This window comes from Rattus norvegicus, chromosome 1 (assembly GCF_021556685.1).
Source record: "Rattus norvegicus strain SHRSP/BbbUtx chromosome 1, alternate assembly SHRSP_T2T, whole genome shotgun sequence".
Taxonomy (NCBI): Eukaryota; Metazoa; Chordata; class Mammalia; order Rodentia; family Muridae; genus Rattus; species Rattus norvegicus.
This window is the reverse complement of record NC_141534.1, coordinates 253,936,427-253,951,946: the sequence shown is the minus strand read 5'-3', so window position 1 is coordinate 253,951,946 and position 15,520 is coordinate 253,936,427. Positions and strand designations below refer to the sequence as shown.

At 46.7% G+C, this 15,520-nt stretch overlaps 1 protein-coding gene and 1 long non-coding RNA gene across 8 annotated transcripts in view; one reads left to right on the top strand and one right to left on the bottom strand.

The window, feature by feature from the left end:
• The window catches only part of Arhgap19 (Rho GTPase activating protein 19), a 36,430-nt gene extending 25,688 nt beyond the window's left edge, over positions 1–10,742 (top strand). For 2 of the 7 annotated variants that reach the window (XR_015639393.1, XR_015639392.1), the window contains exons 9-13: positions 1,527–1,625; positions 3,458–3,568; positions 4,310–4,388; positions 7,245–7,514; positions 9,281–10,742. Coding sequence is in view for 3 of the 7 variants with exons in the window: in NM_001401120.1 (NP_001388049.1) it covers positions 1,527–1,625; positions 3,458–3,568; positions 4,310–4,388; positions 7,245–7,255 (300 nt within the window). In the remaining 4 variants the exon portion in view is untranslated. 7 annotated transcript variants of the gene reach the window in all.
• A 714-nt stretch (positions 10,743–11,456) lies between these two features.
• On the bottom strand, positions 11,457–15,167 carry LOC148007915 (uncharacterized). The gene is made up of 2 exons (XR_015648210.1): positions 12,812–15,167; positions 11,457–12,466 (listed from the first exon to the last, which is right to left on the bottom strand). It is a non-coding gene; the product is annotated as an uncharacterized LOC148007915 (long non-coding RNA).
• Positions 15,168–15,520: the final 353 nt, after the last annotated feature.

The following is a 15,520-nucleotide window of genomic DNA, read 5'->3' as shown; positions in this document are numbered from 1 at the left end:
TCCCTCCCAGGTTTATTTAGTGAGAAGCAGCAGATCCAATGTATTTATTATTCCAGAATTTAAGTGCTGTATATTTTCCAGGGATATAATTTCTGAATTTCAACTCCCAGCATGGTGAAAGAGTAATAGTAACATGCCTCCGTCATGTGTGTAGAGGAGAGGATGCACAGAGTGCCTGGCAGGGCAGAAGAGGCAGCTCTTCCTGATGGAATTGTTTGTGGTTAGAAAACAGCCTAAAGCAGGGTCTGGGTGTGTTAAACAGGAATCCTGGTGTCTGTGTTTGCTTGTTTTGGGGTTTTGGAGGTAAGGTGTGAGGTCTTTATTTTGGGGGGAGGGGTACATCTCTAGAATAAGGCAAGATAAGAACGTATCAGGCACTATTGGGAACTGAGCTGTTTCCATCAATGGTTAAAGTCCTTTGCACGAATTTTGTCATGGCCATAGAGATGGTTTAAGAGTGTCATACTTCTGTAATCCCAGCAGTAGAGAGGTAGAGACAGGCAGATCTGTGTGAGTTCAGTTAGCCTCCTCTACATAGTGAGTTCCAGGACAGTCAGAGCTACACACACACACACACACACACACACACACACACACACACACACACACACACACAGATAGAGAGAGAATATCAAATGAGAGCACTGGTACAGATCATACAGTGCCCCCCGCCCCCATACAAAGAGCTGACAGCATTTGAAGTCTGCATTTAGTCTCTTTCCCCTCATAGCAGTTCTGCCCGACAGCTGTGAGCTCTAGTTAAAGAGCGTCGATACCTTAGGTGCATTCTGGCTGAGGAGCTTGGGAAGGTAGAGGCACAGTTGGTAGAGGGCTTGTTCTACATCCATGCACGGTAGGCTGGATTCCTGACACTTCATAAACTGGGTATGGCCATCTGGGCTTATCATATTAGGACTTGGAAGATGGGGGTTGGGGATTTAGCTCAGTGGTAGAGCGCTTGCCTAGCAAGCACAAGACCCTGGGTTCGGTCCTCAGCTCCGGGGGGGAAAAAAAAAAAAAGAGAAAAAAGGACTTGGAAGACGGAGGCAGGAAGATTAGGAATTAAGGGTCATCCTTGGCCATATAGAGAGTTGAGGCCAGCCTGTGCTACATACATGAGACTCTATCTTAAAAATAAATCCTGGCATATAGTTTGTTAAACTGAGGGCTACCTTGGTTTATATTAATAACATTCTGTTTCCAAGGTACTTGATGCAAAAATAATTCTGGTTCACTAGCAGATCTTAGACAGGCTCATAAGCACTCTGGATTTTGGTTTCCTGTCTGTAAAGCAGGGACAGGGATCCTTACTCGGAGGATCTGAGTCTCAGGACTTCTCCAAGTAATTGAGTACATTTTGTTTGTGTCTTTGAGTGTCACTTCTGCTTTTGGGATTGTCTGTCAACCATCCCAGCCATCCTCAGAGTCTTTGACTTTCTGGGTGTTCACACTCAGGTAGTATTTGCCCTACACTGCCGTTTCTTGATGGCACAATATTAATAAGTGTTCTCTGTATTCTTTTGTAGTTCCATAAGCAGTCTTTGACTCAAACACCAGGGAGAGAACCTTCTACCCCCAGGGTCCAGAAGAGAGCCCGCTCACGCTCCTTCAGTGGGCTTATCAAGGTAAGCCTGTGCTCCTGCTGCCCACATAGGTTCTCAGGGAATTCGTATCTTATCTCTGGTGCATAAACAACTTAATTCTGGTCCTTGGGGTCCTAGAAAGGGTTAATTGCTAAGGGGACAGAATTTGGAAAAAGGCCTTTTCTTTTTTTCTTTTTTAATTAAAGACTTATTTATTTTATGTAGATGAGTACACTATTGCTGTATTCAGACACACCAGAAGAGAGCATCAGATCCCCTTACAGATGGTTGTGAGCCACCATGTGGTTGTTAGGAATTGAACTCAGGACCTCTGGAAGAGCTGCCACTACCATTAACCACTAAGCCATCTCTCAGCCCCAATAAAACATTTTAGAACATACTTTTTTTATGTCACTATCATCTGAACCCAGGGCTCATATGTGAGCAAGCAGTCTACCATTGAGCTGCATTCATCCCAGAACAACAGCTTTAAATACAGACGCTACAAGAGCAAACTATGAAGCAGAAGGGTAAGGTAGCTGCATTGTAAACAAGGAGACGCTTGAACTGGCCGTTTGCTCAGGAGCTCTGCAGTGAAGAATTTCAGTACTGTTTTTATTGGTTAGTGGTCCTGGGGCTTGAACCTAGGACTTTGTACATGCCAGGTCCAACTGAAGATGCCCTTTTGAAAATTTGCTGGAAGCTTTAGAGCTAATCTCCTGAACCCTGGCATTCCCAGTTCAGCATTCTCGAGTGATTCCTGCCTTCTGAAGAGAGGATATACAGGCCTTATTTTTCTCATGTTGGGGTGTGTGTGTGTGTGTGTGTGTGTGTGTGTGTGTGTTTTAGCTTATTTGGCTTTTAAAAAAAATCTATTTGATTTTTATGTCTTTTAAAAATTAAAACTTTTGGGAGGTAGAGACATGGCTCAGCTGGTCTTATAGAGAGGACCAGAGTTCATTTCCTAGCACCCATATTGGGCATCTTACAATGGCCTATAACTTCAGCTCCAGGGGGTCTGATGCTGCCACCTCTGTAGGCACCTGTACAGACACACACACACACACACACACACACACACACACACACACACACACACTAAATTTAAAAAAAAATTAAACAATAGAAACTTTTAGAGATTTGCTTCCTCCAGTTTTTCAGAGGTGTCTGACAGTGGGTCTGAAGACGGTCTCGCTCTAGATGGTGTCATGTAAATACCTGGCCCTGCTGTTGTTAGTTATAATCAGAGGTTAATGCTTTAGGTTTTCAGTTTAGTTTAGTTGTGTGTGTGTGTGTGTGTGTGTGTGTGTGATTTTTGACGATGTTTTTGCTGCAGGGTTTCTCTAAGATGGAGTTGTTACTTTCTCTGCCTCAGCAGCTCACGTTGTTTTCTGGCTATTCAGAAGGCCTCGTACTCCTGTTCTGTGTGTCAGTGGTCACGTGACCATCCTGAGGGGCCTTTTGTGCCTGCATTAGGAACTCAGACAGTTTTTGCACATTTACTTGTCTTGTGTGAGGAAGGACAGAGAAACAGAATCTTAGAGGAGACCTAGTCTGTGGCTCCCTTAGTGGAGAGGAGAAGGGGACCCCCCCCAACACCCATTTTTCCAAAAAAGCCCAACCCTCGAGTGTGACTGGGATCCAGATGTGCTGTTATTAGCTAATATTAGGCAGTTTAAGTCACCCAGAGAAACAGTCATTCTTGGCTTTTGCTCTATCCTTCCCTCCTTTATATGACATGGCCCCAGTCTGTACAGAAATTATCAGGCTGCTGATAAGCTTTTTTTTAAACTGAGGAGGTTGTAGTTTTGAAAGCCAGATAACTACAAAATAATAAATGCTCATAAATAAAATATTTTCTGTTTCTAAATCAGCGCAAAGTCCTGGGCAGTCAGATGACTTCAGAAAAGAAAAACAGTTCCCCTGCTCCAGAGTCTGTGGCCATGGAGGAACTGAAGAAAGCCAGCAAAGAGAATATGAACCTGGTAAGAGCACACACTTGCCTGTCTCTCCCTGGGAAGGAGCTGACAGACTGGCACTTGTTCTGCTGTGACTCTCGGTCGGTCAGCAGTGCTCACCGCCCTTTCTGTACATTTACACCAGACCATTCAGCATGCTTTGAGTTCAGGAAAGATAAGGCATGTAGATTAGTTTGCTTCTGTTGCACACTGGCTACAACTCAGGAAGGAAAGGGTTTATTTGACTTACAGCTTACAGTTCATTATGGAGAGAAGTCAGTCAGTGTAGGAACTCAACACAGGAACTGGAGCTGAGGCCATGAAGAACACTGCTTACGGCTTGCTCCCCACGGCTCTCTAAGCTTGGCTTCTTTTTGTAGAACCTAAGACTGTGTGCCCAGGGAGGCCCCTTACAGTGTCTGTGCCCTCCTACATCAATCATTAATCAGGAAAATGCCCTACATGCTTGCCTACAGGCCGGGCTGCTGGAGACATTATTTCAATTGAGGGTCCCTCTCCCCAGATGACTCTAACCAGCAAAGCTAGTTACACAGCACGATAGCTCTGTCAACAAGTGCTGAAGGGTTGGTTAATTCTCCCCAGAAATGTCATAGAGCATGGCTCCGCAGTATCTGTGGGCAGTCCTTCAAGGTATGCGAGGCTACTGCACTAAGCTGCCCATAGCCAGTTAAGCGTGGGCATAACCTTCGTCTGTAAAGGAGACTGGCGTCTGATCATCTAAGCCACTGTACAGTTTTCTCGTTGCAGTTCTTCTCTGGCTCTCCAGCTGTCACAGTGACACCAATGAGATTGAAATGGTCTGAGGCGAAGAGAGAGGGGAAAAAAGGTACTCACCAGAGCTGCCGTCTGTCTTTACCACCCGGGCTTCTGTCCTGTGTCTTCTCAGTCAGCGTATTTCCCTTTTTCGATGTCCAAGGTGGTGTGGTATACTTGTAGTCATAGAAATGGATGCTTAGTCTACTTAGCACTGCCTTCAGTACTGAGGGCAGAGTTCCAAACTGACTCACTGACACCTGCTGTGGGCAGACAGGACCCACACATGCATCAGCTGTCTTATATTTGTTTTGTTTTGGTTTTGTTTTTTACTGATTTATTTATTATGTATATAGCACTCTGGTTGCTGGGAATTGAACTCAGGACTTCCGAAAGAACAGCCAATGCTCTTAGCCTCTGAGCCATTTCTCCAGCCTTTAAGAACACTTGTTAAACAAGAAGACACAAGGACAAATGGCTTCGTGAGGCTGAGAACGTCCATGCGAAGAGGACACTCATGAAAGTCATGTTTCTTTTCTCTGCCAGCTTTCGTAGTCGTGGAGAGACCTTAGAAGTCGTGTCAGCATGTTTAGTTCAGAGAGGAGTTAGCACGGTTGTTCTTAGCTTTTCTGTTAAAGCTGCTGTGAGCAGGCATGGGACTGCACAGCTGAAATCCAGCACTCAGGCAGGACTCAGGAGGGATTCTGGAGTTCAGTTGCTACTCCATATGTCAGCAGTGGAAAGAGCTCATGTAGACATGTCATTCAGTGGTAGTGCACACTTGTCCCCACCCTGGGACAACAGAGTCATTGTGATGAATCTTTATTGTCTTCTAGAAAATTAGGCTGTCGTGTGATTTCTTACTTCTTACTGTGATGAATGACCGAGCTCCCTTCTCCTGCTCTCTTTTGCACAGAATTGTGCTACTGAAGCAAGCTCAATATTTGAGTTATTCCTATCCAAATATTTCTTTTTAAATGCTTTTTAAAAACACTTTAAATTTTCTTTTTAAACTCAAAGCATGAGTTATTAATATTTTTTAAAGAATATGCTGTTTTGTCTTGTTAGCCTTTTGTTACATTCATATTTAAAGATAAGCAGAGGGCTGGAGAGATGGCTCAGCGGTTAAGAGCACTGACTGCTCTTCCTGAGGTCCTGAGTTCAATTCCCAGCAACCACATGGTGGCTCACAACCATCTGTAATGAGCTGATGCCCTCCTCTGGTGTGTCTGAAGATAGCAATAGTGTACCCACATAGAATAAATAATAAATCAATCTCGAGCAAAAGATAAATAAAAGCAGAAAGTCATGTCTTTTCATTGTGTTAGCTCTGCTTTGCAAAGAAAGAAGCGAGTTTCTTCAGGACGCCCTTTGGCGGATGAGGCATGGCATCCTCTTGTGTCAGAACACCCCTCCCCCACTTACCTGTCCTGAGGGCACACTTCCTTCCTTCCTTTCCTTTTTTTTTTTCTCAGAGCTGGGGACCAAACCCAGGGCCTTGCGCTTCCTAGGCAAGGGCTCTACCACTGAACTAAATCCCCAACCCCCCTTCCTTTCCTTTTTGAGACATGAATTCTTTTAGGTTGGCAATCTTCTTACTTCTGCCTCCTGAGTAGCTGGGATTTTATTTGGATTCCCACATCTGGCTTGTTTATGGCTAACTGAGTTTAAGCTCTCTCCTCTCCTTTCAGCTCCTTGCTCTGCTTCCACAGCTTTCTCCCAATGGCATCCTCAGCGCTGAGCTCCCAGGCATGCAGCTCAGAGCCTGGCTGCTCTCACAGGACAGTGGGTGGGATCCTGGCTGTTCTGGCACTGATGTTGTAAACACCCTCAGGAGAAGATAGTGCAGTGTCCCTGTCCCCATCAGTAGCATGATGGAGACCTCTGCTTAGCACAGACCTCTTGGTCACAATTCCCTGTGTGGAACTGTCCTTGAGGTTACCGGGGCAAAATCACCCCAGATGAGAACGTGGTGGAGCGCCCTCTCGTCAAGGGGCATTATTTTCAGCAGGCACAACTTTCTAATTCTTTTTTTTTTTTTTCCGGAGCTGGGGATTGAACCTAGGGCCTTGCGCTTGCTAGGCAAGTGCTCTACCGCTGAGCTAAATCCCCAACCCAACTTTCTAATTCTTTAAAGTCCAGCTGAACCTCCGCTCTCTGAAGCCTTGTCTGCCTAACTCAGCCAGACAGAATAGGTTTCTGGTGAACTCTTGTCAACACTACTGAGTCTGGACGTTGACTATGATTTATGGTGTTTACTTCATCTGGGCTGTCGTTTCCCTGCATCTGGTTCTAGGAGGCAAAGCAATATGTCCTGGTTAGGGACATATCGTACCAGGGCTACAGTACTTGCCTAGCATATGCAATGCCCTGGGTTCAGTCCCTGGTCCCCCCAACACACACACTTGCACACCCACCCACCTACAACCCTTTTGCTTTCCCTTTGTCTCAGGATGTCAGTGACTTATGTTCTTGGTTTTAGTAAAGGGTACTGCTACTAACAGCATGAGCTCCATATTCACTTAGACTTGGGTCAGTTCTCCATTTTAGTGTATAAAAGCCTTCTATCCTGGGGCAGGAGCGCTTCTGTGGGCTGCAGATTCCAAGTGTGTGAGATGATAGAGAACTACCTCCCCTGTAGGTAACTGTGAGGATGAATGAGAAAATGTACACAAGGGCCTGGGGTGACAGCCATCACCATACCCACCCTACTGAGTGGTAACTATCACGGTCGGGTGGGGAGTTAGCAAACTGGAGTAGACTAAGCAGTAGATGGTATTTATCTGGTAGAGGATCACACTCTCAGATTATTTAATTGTAAATTTGGAACGAATACTAAGTGTAGATTCTGTAGCTTTTAGGTGGGGTATTATTTATTTAAAGAATGCTTTAAAGCATGTCTAATTGGGTTGTTTCTCTTTTAACCTAGGATTCTTTTGAAGGATCTACTTACTACTTCTGTCCTCCACAGTGAAGTTTCTCTTCAGTGGGACAAGTGTTATTTCTGTTCTCAGTGAAGTTTGGACCTGCAGCTTGCTTGCTGCCTTGTGAAAGCCAACTTAAACCCTGACCCGACTGATACCTCTAACCCACTCACTGGATGTCTCTGGAGCTGTGCCTCGAGAGAGTGCTGCACTCTGTGTTTGTCTTTAACCGCAGGAAGCCACTGCCTGCCTGCCCAGCGTACACAGTGCAACAGGTAGCAGGCCAGCTATGCTCACTCAGTGCACTCAGGCTGGTTCTCTTTCTTCAATTAGGACATTTCGTGTTTAATTGCTAGTAATATTTTTTAAAAGCACTGTTGGTCTTAGTGGATTGTTATTATTTTTAACTGGTATTTGAGGCTTTCCTCTGTGTTGTTAGTATTGAGTAACTGTTTATTTACTTGTTTTAAAAGCCATTATATTGAGAGATAATTAAGTGAATTACAAGTTAAATGCCTTTGACCCCTTTTCATTTTGAGCTTGAGAAATCTCTTTATCTTTGTGTTCAAAGAATTTACAGCTTTCTTAGACAATCTATTATTTCTTGTGTCTAATAGAGAGGACTTGAGCTGGCAATGAGAGAGTTCAGTATAGTATATTTTAACAGATCTCAGTTATTAAGCTGCACCCATGCCCTGTCTTCCCCTTGGTGATGTGAGAATAGCTGTGTGCTTGTTACCTTGCTTCATTATCATCCTCTCACCTAGATCATGGCTGGTGCCAGTGCCACACTCTGTGCCAAGTTACTGTCACTTGAGAAATGTCATGATGTGCTACAGAGAGCTTGCTGAGTGCATGTGGTGGGAACTGAAGTAGGCCCAGGAAGGGCTGGCTGGCTCTGGTAGGACCCTGTCACACATTCCTAGGGATCAAATATGCTGCTTACCCCTCTGTCTCTCTTCTCTGTCTCTGTGTCTGTCTCTCTCTGTCTCTGTGTCTTTCTGCCTCTGTGTCTGTCTCTCTCTCCCTCCCTCCTTCCCCCCACCTTCCCCTCCATAGCAGCTTTAAATCAGGAAAGGCATGGGTGTGGCAGTGTCGATAAGATCTAAGAGTTTCCACAGGGAGCAGTTGTCCCCTTGGTCTGCAGCAGTTGCCTCCTGCCCATCTTCTTGTCCGGATGGGTACAGGAAGTGGTGCAGGATGGAGAGCCACTGTCTAGTGAGCAGCAGGTGGCAGTCGAGGATGCTGAGGTACGGGCCTGGCTCTGTGGAACTGTGCCACCCTCTTCCCCATACTGTGGGGAACCAGATACCCAGCAAAATACGGTTCCAACCTAATGATAGACAGTTGAAAATGTGTTATTGTTGCGAGGAAGGTTGACTTTGTGTCTGTCTGTCAGCCCTCTCTTCCACACTCCACTGTTTTGTTGCTCTAATAGCAATGCTGAAGGAAATGTGATATTTGGCTTTCTAACTGGATAGTTTGGGAGCAGTGGAGGTGTATGAATCTATAATGGATTTTAAGTTCCTTTCTCTAAAGCAGTTTTAGGTCATCCTTATTAGTAAATTCATTTGTCTAGGTTTCTGACTCTTTCTGGTGGGTTTGTTACTTTTTAAAGTTCTTTTTAAAATAAATTTCTTGTGCCAGGTATATAGTGAGGTTAGACAGACATCCTGTTTATGTTAGCAAATCAGAGGAGTTCTCCTCAGCATGGAGTTCACTTTAAATGTGTTCCCCCATGCAGTAATGTAGCACTATGCAGAGAGGGCCAAGCAGTGCCTTGATGCATCCAGGAGTTTACACTCCGTGAGCAAGAGAGAGAGTGAGAGAGAGAGAGCAGGACTGAGGGGATGAGTGTGGGAGAATGGAAGCAACACCCAGGGGTGGCCTCAGTGAGGTGGTGAGAGAGAGGTGTGCCCTCTCTGTAGTTGGCCTCTTGGGCAGTTAGTTACCACGTGCATTTGGGAATGTGTATTTTATTTATTTATTGGACAGTCATTACTTGCTTTAAGGGTATTTTAGGTCATTTTTTTTCCTATAGAAGCTGTGATCCAGTGCAGAAGAAACTTGAGGAAAGCATAACCTTCTGTGTCTTGTAATATGTGGCTGTTCTAACCTGTGGTATCTTCTGGGAAACTCACAAACTCCATCGCTGTCTCCGAAAGCTGCTGTTGCCCTTCTGACAACGTGTACAGTTGCTGGTTTGAGCCAGTGTTTAACCAATGTTTTTAACCTTTCGTTTGTTTGTTTGCGACAGAGGTTTCTCTGTGTAGGTGAAACTCGCTCTGTAGATCAGGGTGGCCTTGAATTCAGAGTTTTCCTGCCTTTGCCTCCCCAGGGTTGGGATTAAAGGCGTGAGTGGCCACTGCCCAGCTGACCTGTGTCTTAAAGGATATTTATGTATTTATCTCCATGTTGCAGCAGTCTCTTTGAAAGTTCCTTTCTTTTCTTTCTGGGGCTAATTGTCTTGGCTTTGTGTCAAAGTGTCGGGTGGTTATTGCTGTCAGAGGGACCCAAGTATGACGATTCAGATATCTGATTTGTATCTGTACTGGGTAAGTGAACAGAGGCTGTGGGCCCTTTCTCTAACCTTTTCTCTAATCACAGAAGTGGATTTTCTCACTGAGATGAGTGATCAGGATCAGGTTTGAACCCGCCCTTGCCTGTCCTGTCCCCCACTCCCCATCACACATGCACTGTGTAGGAACAGCTGGGAGACAGCATTGGTTGTACCTAAAGCACAGCTGATGGGTCCTGAGGGAACCCATAGTTGTCCCTCCACACAGAACGTTCTGTACTCTGAAGGTCCTCCTAGAATCAGTCAGGATTGCTGAAGAAGCACCCCTGGGAGATGAGGCAGCACAAGATGCTGACAGGTTGTGTGCTGGGGTCTGTTCTCTGTGACATCCTTTTCCCCTGGAAACAGCGTCATCCCTGCTCTACACCCTAAAGTCTTTAGACTGAAGTGAGGATCCAGATCTAAACTAACAGGACTGTCCTAGAATTTGGAGAGGATTTGGCTTCCTAAGATGAAGCTTTTGAGTGACCTTAGTGTCTAGTGGGCTGATGGCAGACTCCCTGTCAGAGCTGGCTTTACTAGACGGCTAATGTTGGGAGCTGTGTGCTGTTGATGGAGGTAGACAGTGAGGAGATGGAGGATAAATAATAGCCTGAGTGCTTTGTCACCATGGAAACTGGAGTTCGTGAGGCCACAGCCCATGCTGAAGAGCTTTTGAGCATGGCCCTGACTTGCTCAGTCCAGTGGGCTATAGGGAAGGTGTTCCCTCACCCAAGGCCTTTCAGCAAGGCTTGCCTGTACACGGCACTCTGTGCTCCCTCGCTCCCTCACTTGACCCCAAAAGGTTTCTTAGGAGAGGCTGTACCTATTTGTTATTTTTGATTATTTTGGATATATATATATTATGTAACTATAAAGAAACAGCCATATATATTGTCTTTTATATTCATGTAATATTCTGAAATTAAATTTCTTCTGTTTCATATCTGTGGGTTCTGACTGGTTTTTTGGCCCCCGTTGCTTTGAAGGTAGCTTCTTGTCCTAAGGAACATGGTATCTACAAAGGGCTGGTCTTTGGTTTGTTTTCTCATGGGGAGGGTGTGTGGGTGGGTTCAGGATGAGTGGGATTTACTTAGATGGGGCAGTACACAACTCTACTGTAGTGCTTGGGAGGCAGAGTGCTAGTGTGGGTTGAGGCCAGCCTAGACTACATAAGCAAGATCCTTTCCAAACAAAACAAAGCTAAGGCTGGGCATGGTAGCACACACCTCTAATCCTAGCACTTGGTAAGCAGAGGAAGGTGGATCTATGTGAGTTCAAGGCCAGCCTGGTCTACATAGCGAGTTCCAGGACAGCCAGGGCTGGAGAGATCTTGTCTCAAAAACTAAAACAACCACAACTAAAACAACAACTTTGAGCCCGGGGGTAAGTGGCCCCACTCCTTGAGGAGTGCAGGTCGTCTAAATTGCTGCCTGGCTCCGAGTTATTCCATGTGGAAGTGGTTCTTGGGCTGTGTGCCCCCAACGGACTGTTTTAGAAAGGACACCCAACTCCCTTTTAGTTTGTTTGTTTATTTATTTTTTGTTTACACTTTGTGGGTTGGTATTAAGGAATGATTAGTTTGAAAAGCTCTCAGGGAGAACTTTCCCTCGGGATGGAGACCCTCCAACTCCAAAGACCAGACCGAGACACCACAGGATGCAATCAGCAAGAGGATTTGGTTTATTGTCGGGATACACAGGCACAGGCACCTGCGGGCGCTTCAGTCACTCGGGGGACTGGCGCGCCCCACGGAACCAAGGATGGGCTTTTATAGGATTTTGGGGAGCAGAAGCAAGCATACAGAAGCAGATGCATGGTTACAGGGATATAATTGGTGGATTCTAATATGGCAAGGGTTTAGCCCGGGGGCAAGTTTCCTAGCTACCTTCCTGAAACATAACGGCTGACTCGGCCCCCCAAGGGTTCAGCCCGGGGGCAAGTTTCTTAGCTACCTTCTTGGAACATAACGACTGACTCGGCCCCCCACCAGGGTGTGGGACCTCTCCCGGGGCTTTTTTTTTCATTGTCAGGTGCTCAACCGAAGTCGTCCTGTTGCCAGGCCTTCAACCAAACACATCCTGCTTGGCAGCCGCTGTGTACTCAGTGTTCTAACCTTTCCCTGAACCAGTCATCTTAAGTACAGCCTTGCAAAATGGCGTTACTGCTGCTAAGCTGGGGTCTTTCATTCCCCCATTTTTTTTTTTGTTAACTTTGAGTGAAATCTTTCACTCGACTTGGTCAAGAAATTTCTGTCTGGTGGGGGCTTATTTCCCCACTGACTCTAGGCCACAAAAGGGCTAGGAGGAGCCACGTAGGAGTTTTAACTTTAAGGGGTTTGGAGTGCACTGAACTCTCCATGTCTGGGGTGTAGTGTTGTGATTAGTCAATTCCTCAGACCGGACTGTCTTGAAGTGTGGTGCGTGGATCTAAGTCGAGACTCCGTCTACCTTTAGGGCGGTCGGGGTAGTCAGGAGGATGGTGTAGGGTCCTTTCTACCGTGGCTTGAGATTCTTGGTCTGGTGTCTGTGTACCCACACGGTGTCTCCAATCTGGAACGGGTGTGGCACCACCGGATGCTCAAGCTTGTCCTGGTAAGCAGCGGCCAAAGGTCTCCAGACGTCTCTCTGCACAATCTGTAGGGCCTGTAAATGGGCCCTCAGAGAAGGGCTGTCAGCAAAATCAGCAATGTTTGAATCAAAGAAATGGACAAATGGGGGTGGTGCTCCATACATTATTTCAAAAGGAGTTAGACCATGGGGGCCCGGGGTATTCCGGGCCCGATATAGAACTAGGGGAAGGAGGGCCACCCAATCCTTTGAGCCAGTTGCAAGCGTAAGTTTGGATAAAGTCTCCTTAATTGTTCTATTTATGTGTTCTACCTGACCTGAACTCTGGGGTCTATAGGCACAATGTAATTTCCAATCAATCCCCAGCAATTTGGCCACCAACTGACTTACTTGGGAGACGAAAGCGGGCCCGTTGTCCGACCCCAACGCTTGAGGCATGCCATACCTGGGAAAGATTTCCTCGAGGAGCTTCTTGGTGACCATTTTTGTAGTCTCGTGCTTCGTGGGGAAGGCTTTGACCCATCCTGAGAAGGTGTCTACAAACACTAGGAGATACTTGTATCCATATATACCTGGTTTAATTTCAGTAAAATCAGTTTCTCAATGGATGTCGGGACGGTGTCCCCTAGGACGAACTCCTTGTCCAATCATGGTCCTTCCCAGGTTAACCTGAGCGCACGCTTTGTAACTCTCAGTCACCTTTTGTATCGCTTTGTCCCAATTAAAAAAAAACACAGATTTATCTCTTCCCAATCTAGTAAGGTTTTTATCTTCTTATGTAAAAAGGAGATCAATTCAAAAGTCCTTTGTAGACCCACTGTTTTAGTTGAGGGTGGTAGATGGCCCCCATTTTTTTAGGAGCTCTATGTCCTCATGGGCATAAACCCAACTAGTTTGTCCCACTGGTGGGGGCGTGGGTTGGTCTGGGCTATTTAAGGGCAAGATTTGTTTGCTCATGGCCGCTTCTCGCGCCGTGGCATCGGCCAGCCGGTTTCTTCGTGCCTCTGGGTTGTGCCCTTTTTGGTGTCCTGGACAATGTATAATACTCAGTCTTTTGGGCAAGAATAGGGCTTCTAAGAGGGCCAGAATTTTAGCCATATCTTTACCCTCAGATGTGAGCAGCCCCCACCTCCGGTAGATCTCCCCGTGGGTGTGTGCCGTGGCAAAGGCATAACGGCTGTCTGTATATATATATTTAGCCTCTTACCTTTTGCCATCTTGAGCGCCTGAGTCAAGGCGATGAGTTCAGCCCGTTGTGCGGAGGTACCAGCAGGCAGGGCTTTCGCCCAAATCACTTTGTCCTCCGTAGTGACCGCAGCTCCAGCCTTTCGCTCTCCCTCTGCCAAGAAGCTGTTGTCATCCGTGTAGGCAGTCATGCTGTTTTGTCTCCTCTGGTAGAGGAAGCAAGGTGGCAGGATTGAGGGCGACTACGGGCCCAAACTGAACCCGTTCTGCATCCAGTAACAAGGCTTGGTGTGAGAATTAGAGAGCCAGCGGTCTGGGGGCTGTTTTACCAAGGCCTCCACTGCGTGGGGTGCTAGGATGGTGAGTGGCTGTCCCAAAGTCAATTTTCCAGCGTCCTTGATCAGGACAGCAATAGCAGCCACCATCTTTAGGCACGGTGGCCAGCCGGAGGCCACAGGGTCCAATTTCTTAGACAGGTAGGCCACAGGGCGTTTTCAGAGTCCCAACCTTTGTGTTAGGACCCCTTTAGCATACCCCTGTTTCTCATCGATGAACAGTTACTGAGCAAATTGTAAGGGTTTGGAACAGTCGGATGAATATCTTCTATCCTCTTGTTGACCTTTCTCAAGTCTTGTATTGGCCTATAATCTCCAGTGTCGGGTTTCTTAACAGGCAGAAGAGGCGTATTCCAAGGCGACCGGCAGGGGACTAGGATGCCTTGATCTAGAAGCCTCGTAATGTGAAGCCTTATACCTTGATAAGCTTTATGTGACAGGGGGTATTGTTTTATGGAGACTGGAGTTGTAATTAAGGGGGGCTGTTGGAGCGCCAACCCCATCCCACCAGTCTCTGCCCAAGCCAGTGTCCTGTCCCGGTTCATAGGGTTAGAACTTGAAGGGGAGTTCCGTGGGGGCCAGTTATTTGGGCCCCTCCTTCCTCAAAATGAATTTGTGCTTTTAGTTTGGTGAGCAGGTCAAGGCCCAGCAGAGGGTACGGGCAGTCCGGAACATGTAAGAAGGAATGGGTCACCTTACCGGTAGCCAGCTGAACCCGGCGGTCCGTAGTCCATCGGTATTGTTTCTCACCAGTAGCTCTTTGTACCCAGGCCGTCCGGTCGCTGAGTTGTCCTGAAGCTTGGGTGAGGACTGAATGCTGGGCTCCTGTGTCTACCAGGAAAGTAACCGGCTGCCCCCCAACTTTAAGCGTTACCCTGGGCTCAGGGGGGGGGGGCTCCTGGCCCTGACCTCCCTAATCTTTATCTAGAGCCAAGAGGGAGGTTCGTGGTCGAGGTTTTCGGGGTCCGCCAGGCTTCTTGGGGCACTCTCTGGCCCAGTGCCCTTTCTCTTTGTAATAGGCACATTGATCTTTATCCAGCTTCAGCCCCTTTCGAGCTCCCCCCTATCTCCCTTCCTTTTTTGGCCCTGAACTACGGCGGCCAAGATTCGACTCAATTCTTTGTTTCTTTTTTTATCTCTTTCTTATTAAAAATCTTTTCAGCTTCTTTAAGTAAATCCTGTAATGTATAGCCCTGCAAATTTTCTAACCTCTGTAACTTAGTCCTGATATCTGGAGCAGCCTGCCAGATGAAGGACATAGAGACACTCGTCATTTGTCCTGGGTCATCTGGGTCATAGGGAGTATACATACGGTAGGCCTCCTTAAGTCTCTCTAGAAAGGCGGAGGGAGTTTCCCCTGCTTCCTGTAATACCTGTTTTACCTGAGCCAAATTAGTAGGGCGTCGTATAGCCCCTCGGAGACCCGCTAGAAGCAACTGGCGATAAAGGCATAGGTGTCCCTTACCTTCAGCTGTATTAAAATCCCAGTTTGGTCCTCAGGCAGCTGGGTGGGACGCCCATCATCTCCCAGAACATGCTTTCTGGCCTCTAGGAACACTCTTTGTTTTTTTTCTGAGGTTAAGAGGGCCTGTAAGAGCTGTTGGCAGTCATCCCAAGTAGGCTGGTGGGTAAGT